Below are 10,554 nucleotides of genomic sequence, written 5' to 3'. Positions count from 1 at the left end.
TTAGCCACAGGTGTAAGCCACATCCAGGTACTTGTAGGTTCCTACACAGGGATCTCCATACAGAGAACTGGACGCCGGGACGTTACACTGGCTATTCCCATCACACCTGTGTCAACGACAGATACAGGTTAACGCTAGTCATGTTTCTACAGGTAGAGGTTAACACTACAGTACACACTGCAGGTTTCAGTACCTCTTTTCCACCTTACTGGCAGTGGTGGATTGGCTGAGGCAGTTGGTGTTGGCTAGTTGGTTAGCGGGCCGATTAAAGGAACACACTAGCTGGTCACGGCGACCATAGTTGGCACTGTGGATCTGGATCGTACCGTCATCTGAGGAGGAGGAACAGAGGTAAGGCTGGAGGTCTTTGCTGTGCAAGTGACGGTAATATAAACCGTGAATAATACATAATCATATGAGATATGAGTATACTGTACAGCAGAGTGTTGACAAGTTTACCACATTCTAGTAGAGCATCAGAGCCTCCCCACATTCTAGTAGAGCCTCCCCACATTCTAGTAGAGCTTCAGAGCCTTACCACATTCTAGTAGAGCTTCAGAGCCTTCACACGTGATGCTGCGTGCTGCCAGGACAAAACAAACAAGAATTACTCACCACACTGGCTACTGCTGGGCAGACAAAGGCATACCTTCTCATAGCAGACACACATTAGCCTGGTGTATTATTATAATAATAAGACAGACTGACTTGCTAGGATGCAGGTGTAGGTGGTTTCCAGGTATTTGTAGATTCCGACACAGGGGTCAGAAGTACGGAAGACTTCAGTGTTCACTTCACACACCCGTTTCCCATTGCACCTGGGGGATATCAGGAGGTAAGATGAGTGATGGCTGGGATTTAATCAAAGGCGTTGTCAACAAGCATGCAGCGCTTGACATTTTAAACAGACATCTGCAGTGTTTACCGCGAACGTCAGGAAAAATGGCTTAAAAAAAAAAAAGCATAGACGATACTGTGATGTGCTTTTCAACAACACGCCTCTGACAATCCCAGACTTTCTTTATCAAATAAACACTGTGTACCTCTGTGAGAGGACCTCCATGGCGCCCGTCTGTGAACACTGTGTGTTGGTCAGCTGGTTGGCAGTTCGTCCTTCTTTGCAGGTGGTTCCGTCAGTCCGTCCGTACAGAGTTCTCTCAATGAAGATCACTCCAGAATCTAGCAGGGAAAGAATAAGAACAGGTAAAAAGACAGACAGCACTATGGAGAGACCATCAGGGTAGTGTGTGTTCATACCACAGCTCAGGAACTGGACGTTGTCGCCATTGTCACAGGTGACCACTCTAGTTGCTGAGGAAGAAACATAATTACCATCACATTATAGATGATGCGTGCACACTCACAACCACCCACACAACCACGTACCTGCAGCCGGTAGTGTACAGCAAGCTGCAGCCAGCACTGAAAAACATCACAGCTAGTTCAGCTTTTCTAACCTTGGTCAGTCTCTTCGCAATTCTTTACAGGAGAAGTAGTGTACAGTAAGTATATAGTGTACAGTATGATACAGACAGACATGGAACAGCACCTAGTCCTCAGATAAGACAGGATGCTGTATACTAGACCTGGGTCATACTGTTTATATTGGACTTCACCTACTTACAAATACAAACTGACAAATTTAGAAACATCTGGAAAATACTGGAATGTATATTCTAAACTGCCTCAGTATACTCACAGGTGAACGCAGTCAGTCTTAAAAGGAGCATGATGCTGGGTACCGGTGTGGTAGTAGCTGGTTCAGGTGTGGTAGTAACAGGTAAGAGGCTACAGATGGTCACCTGGCCAAATACAGCTTTAATTAACATTTGATACTTGTCAAGAACAGATCATTGTTTGCAAAGCATCAACCAGGAACACAAAGCACAGCGGATTAGCAGTCATCTTGGCAACACAGAACTAAAATCTCACTCCAGCTCAAACCACAAGTAGTGTGTGACGTGCCGTCCTCCCTTCACGTAATCACAACAGAATAAAGCCCATTTTAGTTATCGTTGTGTTTTATTTTCTCTGGGTGTCGATTTACCCGTGATATAGCTTTACACGCACCGTTTCAGTAAAGATTTAGTCATTCCTCCATTAGTGAGAAAACACTATTCCCCCTTCACTTTTTGCAATGTCAAAATTATAATAAAAGCGATCGAGTTGCCCCTGTCAATTCTTCTGCCCCCCCCCCAACAAAAAAAGTCAATTTTCAGCCCGGGCCTGATATTCTATGCATAGATTCAGGTTGGGCGGACCTGGACTCAAAGGTTGCAATTTTCCACAAACCATGTTCGAGACCAACGCGTGGCCTTGTGAGAAGCGGGCCTGTATCTCAAAGAACTAGAATGATACACTTTCTATGATCTCTCTCCCTCCCTCTGCTCTGATAGACATAAGCCTGCAAGTCTCATCTCTCCAGTGTTGCACTGCATTTATTGAGCCAGGTCATACGTGACAAGTCAGTATTCGATGTCGGGAGATGTGGAAACCGTCCACTAGGGGCAACAGTGAGAGCTGTTACCTTCAAGTAGGTTTCGGTTGTGTATGGGGATGGCTGTAAGCGTCTGCCTCTTCCAAAATTGGAGTTAATGCCGGAACTTAACCTTAAAACACTTAGAAATGTGATGTTTGGAACAACTTAGACATTTGAGAAACATGGATGAACATCTAACTCTGACGTGAGACAGCTGGTAGCATTTATTTCCTTATAGAATCAGTGTTCTGGAGTGCAACGTGTTGTGGAGGAGCTGCAGCACCCATGATAAATTACAATACATTTGCCAAAGTTATAGAATTTCTGCTGTCTGTTTAGAAATGAAATAATTCAGAATAGCCTACTATACCATGAGGCCTATAATTTAGCCGCAGAAGATCAATAGCTTTTTATTGCCTAGCTGTGGATTGTTTGTAGTCCAATAACAAGGCATATCAGACAGGCCTTTTTAGGACTATAATTTCCTCCTCATATCGTAGCCTACAATGTGCGTGTCTCCACACACCTAGTCCATTGATGGATTCAAGACAAGGTGGTTTTTAATTGATCTCAGATTCAGTTTGTCAGTGTCATAGTAGCCGGTCATGTCGATCATTTGTGCGGTATTAAAGATTCTGCCAAAGTCTCCAGTCATGTAAAATTATGCAGCATTGCATTAAATGAGCTTATAAAAGCCACATTTTTCCTAGACCCCAAGCTACAAAAAAAGTTTCCCATGTGTGCAACTTCCTTAAGCACCTCTATGCCACTATGCAATCTGATCTCAGAGCATTTTGTATTACTCTATATCTAAATCCGTAACACTCCATTTAGTATGAAATGTTACAAAATAGCAAAACGTATGATACTCAGCAAAAAAAAAAAAAAAAAAAGTGTATTTCAAAGATAATTCGTAAAAATCCAAATAACTTCACAGATCTTCATTGTAAAGGGTTAAAACACTGTTTCCCATGCTTGTTCAATGAACCATAACCAATTAATGAACATGCACCTGTGGAACGGTCGTTAAGACACTAACAGCTTACAAACGGTAGGAAATTAAGGTCCCAGTTATAAAAACTTAAGACACTAAAAGTGGCCTTTCTACTGACTCTGAAAAACACCAAAAGAAAGATGCCCAGGGTCCCTGCTCATCTGCGTGAATGTGCCTTAGGCATGCTGCAAGGAGGCATGCAGATGTGGCCAGGGAAATAAATTGCAATGTCCATACTGTTTTTTTTACTTAAGTAACCATCTGTCTTATGTAACCATACATAACATACTGTTCATACTAATTTGAGTGTTCCGGATTTACTTTTACTATATGTTACGTCTAGTCTATGAGACCAGGCTGCAATGCGATGATATGCATTCAATGCTTTATTATAAAAAATAATAAAAAATCCTAATGCGTTCTGGTACCTCAGAGCTCCCCAGGTCACCCCCCCTCTCACGCTCACTTTTTGTTCTGGCACCTCCTGATTTACCAATTAAGCGCTGAATTTAACTAAGTTTTCATGCGCCGGTCTTCCCATATTCACATAGATGACTACGCCATATGTGAGTAAGTCGCAAGACAGCGTTCTCTTGTTTTTCATTTCAATACTACAATCGCCAGCTATCATAGATCAACAATTTCCGCTATGACTTCTTCGATGGGGTTTAACGGTGGTTGGCTTCCAATGTTAATGGTGCATTACCGACACCAGCTGGATGGGGTATGAATAAGGTCGTGGTGGCTCTACTACCATTGTTTCTCCCCGCCACTCATTCCTTCCAATCTTCTCACCGCCTCCTAATAGGAGACGCGCCTTACCCTTGCCACCTCATTCTCCTTCACCCTAACAGGGCACCTCCACAGTTGCAGCATTTACCTTCATCTGGCATACAATACTCTTCCCTTCTGCACACACTTGAACATATATTTTACATTTATGACACTGAAGGGCACAAAAGCTCTTAGAGGATATATCATGAATCATAACGTTATATGATAAGGGAGAGACCCTTCATCAAAGGACAGTAGCATGGATGAAGTTAATTTATTTTCTCCATCCACCATACAGGTCAGTCGACGTGCACCAACCAATCCATCGATGTCTTCAGTTATATCCTCTGCCTTTATTTATTGCGCCACTCCGATCTTTGAGTCTTAAAACACGCTTCTTCTGTTCCGCAGACACACAGATTTTCCTGGAGACGTTAAACAGATTTCCCAAATAGTATTGATCCGAACCCCTCACTCCGACTAAAAACGAGTCGTGGTATTTCCCGTTTTCTTCGCCACTGTAACCCTCATTCTCACTTTCTGTACTATTAGCTTCACCCGACTCACTAGCGGTTTCAAACAAAACCTCAGTTACCGCTATCTTCTCCACCGGACTATCAACCTTCTGTTATGACTATGTCCTTTGTAGTTTCGTTATTGGACCCATTACACGTGTAAACTTTGATTATTTCAAGTTGTTTGTATTGTTTGATCATCTCACCTTGAGCTGGCTTGTTTCTCCTGCTTCTCTACAAGGAGCGTGCTCTGGTATCAATCCTCAATTCCCAATTACATTCAACGGTGAGAAGACTTTTGCTTGAGGGGATTATATTAATGGGCCTGGCCGGCCCCAGGTGAACCGGATAAGCGTTGATTGCATTCGTTTTGGAATCGGGCAGCCTCCCGGGCATGAGCTGGGTGCCCCAACTACGAAGGGTACACGCCATGCTTACATCACTGGGCCCATAATCAATCAAACAAACTTTATTGGTATGGAAATATTTATTTAATTTGTCACAAGGTTTTTAACCAGAATCTGGAAACCATTTGTTTGATGTATTTGATACCATTCCACTCATTCCGCTCCAGCCATTACCACGAGCACGTCCTCCCCAATTAAGGTGCCACCAACCTCCTGTGGTGTCTGTGTGTTACCTAAGTGAGAAAAAAATATGTGAAAAGCAATCATTCACATTTACATTTACATGTTAGTCATTTAGCAGACGCTCATTTCTAAGTATATGGCTAGCTACAACAAAATAACATTGTAGATTTTTTATGGTTTTTATGTGAAATTATTAGGCCATCTAAGTGGTAATTTTCGGAATGGAAAAATGGTTTGTATCAACTTAAACGACCAAAACCAGATAGAAAGCATGCAGAAAAATTATTGAACAATCAAATAATTAGTGGTTAAGAGCGTTGTGCCAGTAACCGAAAGGTCGCTGGTTCTAATCCCCAAGCCGACTAGGTGAAAAATCTGTCGATGTGCCCTTGAGCAAGGCACGTAACCCTAATTGCTCCTGTAAATCGCTCTGGATAAGAGCGTCTGCTAAATGACGTAAATGTAAATGTAAAAACGACAGCATCAGGGAAAATCTGAAATTCAAACAAACGGGCATTCAGGGCACATGCCCCTTGATTTTGTTATAATGTTTGTGCAGAAGAACACAGCATTAGCCATGGCAAAATGCATAGAATTGCAGGAAATTTGCTTTAAAACTGCAAAATTGTCTCTCAGCTCCATGCCAAACTGTATAGAGTTGCTGGAAATTAACTTCAAAACTGCAAAACTTTCTCTCAGCTCAATGAGAAAATGTGTAGAATTGCAGAAAATGTGCTTTACAACAGCAACATTTTCTCTCCGCTGCTAAGATACTGTACCTTTCTAGCTAATAGGTTTACACTTTCTCTTCCAATGAACTGTGGGGAGGTCAAAATAATGAAACTATCTACAAAATCTATTCATTTAAAAATGTTGATTACTTCTACTTTCCATTATCATTCACCTGACGATAAGACAATACATTACTATTTTTTTGCTAATATATGATGGGGATCCCTGGGTTGCCAGTTTGCCTGGATGGGGGTCCCTGGGCAAGAAAAGTTTGAAAACCCCTGCATTAGATGATATAGGCTACTTTCAGTCATTCATGTCTTAGCAATATATACAGAAGGCTACAAGCCGCCTTGTTGAGTTCATTACCTTACACATACGTTTATATGAGTACATGATGACTGATAATATTCTGGAAACTCTCAATCAAGACATGTAGAAGTCATAAATGTTTAATGGTTATTTAAACAGCATTTATTAGTATCAATAAAAAAATATATATATATATATATATATTATTTGATTCATACATTACTATAAATAGTTAATGACGGGATATATTGAATTTGGGGTCAGATTTTGTGACTTAGTAAGCAGTCCTACTCCTGAACTCACCAAAATAAATCCTCTGTTTGAAATATCCAGAAATGTTAAAACTTTTTTGTATTACCAGTCACATTGTGACTAATGGTGAATGAGCAAATTATTAAGTTCATATTCCCTTCTCCTGAGCAATGTAGCTTTCATTGGTTACAATTCACGATCCCTTTTCCTTTTCAATGATTTTAATTTTCCTTCAAAATCACCTCCAGTAAGGACATTTACTGGAAGATCAGACACAAGACAACGAGACAGTGGATGGGAAATCTATTAAGACTTTTAATTTCTTAATGTTTTTTTTACAATACAATTTGGACATGGATCAATAACATTTTGCCTGAATAGGTTAAATGATCAATGAATAAATCAAATCCCCACACGTCCTGGTTACAGTACTAGAATGAGATGAAGACGGATTAGACAGTGATGTCATTAATTTGAAGATTATCCTGGAAGTATATCGGCATTGGAAGCCAAATTGAACTCCCAAAGAATGGAGCTGACTGAAACAATGGCAACAGTTGGCTCTGATACTTCCTGGTCTCGTTTATGACAACATCTCAGTCTAATCCCTCTTTGTCTCATTCTGGCAACAGAATGTCTAAAGGGGGGACAGAAAAACCTTCACAACACAGACAGACAGACAGACAGGAAGGGGGAGGGATCAGGCATTTGCAGCATAGCTTCGCCTAGTCTCCTGTTGCTTTCCCTGGAATAACCTAGTGTAGTCAGTTCTCCCAACCAACCAACCTCTCCACTCATTCTGAAAGTGAAACACTCCTAACAATTCAGGTGATATCAGCACAGATTTAGGGGAAGAGACTGGTTCAGATGAAAACCAGAATACACAGTGGTTGTCCAGGACCAGACAGAATACAGCAGGCCTAAAGCATCTCCATTCACAAGAGGTAGCATGTTACTCTCCGGTGTCTCTCTCGCTCTTCATCCTAAGTGCAGCAGACAGACAACGTCTTTGACCACTGTGATTATCACGGTCGTCAGTCTGTCCCATTCTCACCATTCAACATGGTTTTCTACAGTTCTACGATGAAAGCTGCTCGTGAAATGCTTCAACATGAAAGCTTGGCAGATGATTGGTAACCCTGATTAGAAGCACCTGCTGCTAATCGGTTGTGCCCTACAAATGCTGTTTTGAATTAAAATAAATTTGTACCAACACACTGAAGAAGGCTGTAAAGCCAAAACATCTGTGTATGCTAACCCTGATGCAGTGAGAAAAAAAAGAGTGTATAATGAAGTAAGCTCTATGCGACATCTTTTTGCGTGCGGACCCATTACACCATTTTGTTTAGAGTAACGACAAGACAGAGATATGGTGGCCTGCTATTTCCCAATGGCTGTGCCCTTCACATACAGCATATTGCACTTAGCGCAGTGGTTATTATTCAGAGACTGGGTGGGGAACATCAGAGCCATATATATGGATATAAATAAATATGTCTCTGGGGAACATTAGTAAGATCACAGTTTGTTGTTCACACAATGGTCTTTAAGAAGGGTGTCGAGTCAGCTAGGAGGTTAGAAGGCACACTATGTGGTGTATTCTCCCAATGAACATAACACAGGCCTGGTCCAAAAACAACCCCTAGCCCCTACACCCTTTTGGTTTTCTAATCTACATGAACCAGATAGGCAGAAGTTATTTGGCAGAAGTTCCCCTAAGCCTATTGGAAGGCTAGGTGGAGCCGTCGCCATACTGCTAACAGAGGTTGTGGGTTGCTCTCAGACCAGGCCATTATCAGTGCTCGCATACTTCACTAATTGACAGGCCATACAACTAATCGGAATCACAACAGCTGAATTAAGTCTGTCATGACCTCGGAACCATTGGATCTGGTAGAACATCATGTGGAATAGAGAATAATATCTGCTCTGTAAATACTGAAAATTCTGACCCTGTGAATAAGCCCTTGGACTGCCTTGTCAATCACTGATAGCACGGAAACACAGACAACTTCATCATGATCCATGTTAGGAAGAAGTACAGTATTCACCTCCTCAGCTCTTTACTGATGGGACACCCCTGGTGGTCATTTAACATGAATATGGCCAATCCCATCCTGACCCCTAGCCTCTAGCCCCTCGCCCCAGGGCACTACTTCCAGTAGGCTGGATAGCAGTGAGCAATATGGGGAAAGTTCCACATAGCCTATCAGGGGAATGGTGGCACTAGTACCATATTGATTATATCTATCCAGTTCTATCCTCCTCAGGTGCCTAGGGGGTAGGGGCTAGGGGTCAATTTGGAACTGGCCAAGATAGAGATTGTGGTCTCAGGGAACACCTGTGTCACTTCCTGCAATCAGAAAAGCCTCTCTTTCAGATAGATTTACTTCCTGTTTATTCCTGTTTTAACAGCTAACATCATGAAATTGTTTCATGAAATTAATTGACATTATTATCCTGCACTTAACCTTTATTTGACCTTTTATTCTCCATAACAACAGGTGTAAACAGTAACTGTGGCCCTTACAGTGTGTAGAGCGCCAAGCTGTTTCCTTCAAACACTGTGGGAGGTCCTCATAAAACATAGTGACCACCTGTTCTCATATACTGATGAGAACATACACTCTGGTAATATGGTCGTGTAGCAGGCGCTGAAGCCTCTCAGAGTGAATGATTGCTATTCATCTCTTGGCTTAATAGGATGTTTACCTCTTTTCTTCTCTTAGAGAAAAAAAAGACAAGCAATGAATTGAACATAGTGGTTGATTAGGTTTTAGTGACCCCCTCACAGTGTGACATATTGCAGCAACAGACCATCAGTGTTGAGACCACAATTAAAATAGGCACGAAATGTAGAAGCAGAGTCTCTCTCTCTCTCTCCTCTCTCTCTCTCTCTCTCTCTCTTACAGACCAACCATAGTAAATCAATACTTAGAGACATTGCACACTTAGTGTACACAAACAAGTAGCTACAAGTATATTTGGCAACAATTCAGATAAATATACAATGGGTGTGTGCGTGAATATCAACACACACACACACACACACACACCTACACAAACAGAAGCAGCCAGGCGTGCACAAACACACACACACACACACACACACACACACACACACACACACACACACACACACACACACACACACACACACACACACACACACACACACACACACACACACACACAGAGAGACACACATACACTTCCCTGTAAGGGTTGTGTGGTGTCTGCCAGCTCTCTCTCTCCACATGCCGACTGTGTGTCTGGCACTAGGGGAAAGGTCTGGAGACATGGACAAGCTGTATGCCCTGTCTGTCTGCCCAGTCTGGCTTTAATGGCCTTTAATGACTAGGACTCAATGACTGTGGCTGGGGGAACACTAGGGGCCCTGTTCAAGCCAACCCAGCACCAGGTCTCTGAGATACCGTGTAAGTCAGATACAACATACTAGTCCCTGCACAGCGAGAAGGCATGTCGGAATTAATATGCAACTGGGTTTCTTTGTGTTTCCCACTGTAAACAATGTGTTGTATTGTGTGTGACTCCAAATATTGTTCATTTGTTGTATTTGCCTATTTTTAATTTAACAGGACCCAAGGTTTGTGTGTGTGTTTGTGTGTGTGATTCACTCTGCCAGTTATTGTTCCACCAATGCAACTCAGTCTTTTTTCATCTCTTCCAATGCAGTAGCATCTGTCTCTCGACATTGCGTGGAGTACAGATCTGCAGTCACCTCTCTCAAACAGACTATTCACTCACAAAGTGGACAGATGGATTGATGGATGGACATTCACAAATCTGTTCCCTTTGTTTGGGAGGTGTATGTTGAAGTCTGACTAACACACACACACACACACAAACACACACACACACTGACACTCAGTCCACCCAAGACCT

General features: G+C 42.1%; 1 protein-coding gene across 1 annotated transcript; it reads right to left on the bottom strand.

Annotated features, from left to right (window-relative positions):
• LOC311139083 (L-rhamnose-binding lectin CSL2-like) lies at positions 1–1,744 on the bottom strand (the record flags this gene model as incomplete). The annotated part of the gene is made up of 8 exons (XM_084173964.1): positions 1,700–1,744; positions 1,387–1,422; positions 1,258–1,311; positions 1,044–1,179; positions 709–818; positions 539–583; positions 194–332; positions 1–106 (listed from the first exon to the last, which is right to left on the bottom strand). Exons 1-8 carry the CDS (start codon positions 1,728–1,730, stop codon positions 1–3), a joined length of 657 nt encoding a protein of 218 aa, XP_084030090.1. The 5' UTR covers positions 1,731–1,744.
• Positions 1,745–10,554: the final 8,810 nt, after the last annotated feature.

The sequence above is a fragment of the Coregonus lavaretus genome, assembly GCF_964263955.1.
Source record: "Coregonus lavaretus genome assembly, chromosome: 13".
NCBI lineage: Eukaryota > Metazoa > Chordata > Actinopteri > Salmoniformes > Salmonidae > Coregonus > Coregonus lavaretus.
The sequence above is the reverse complement of the archived record's forward strand: the minus strand, read 5'-3'. Positions and strand labels throughout refer to the sequence as shown.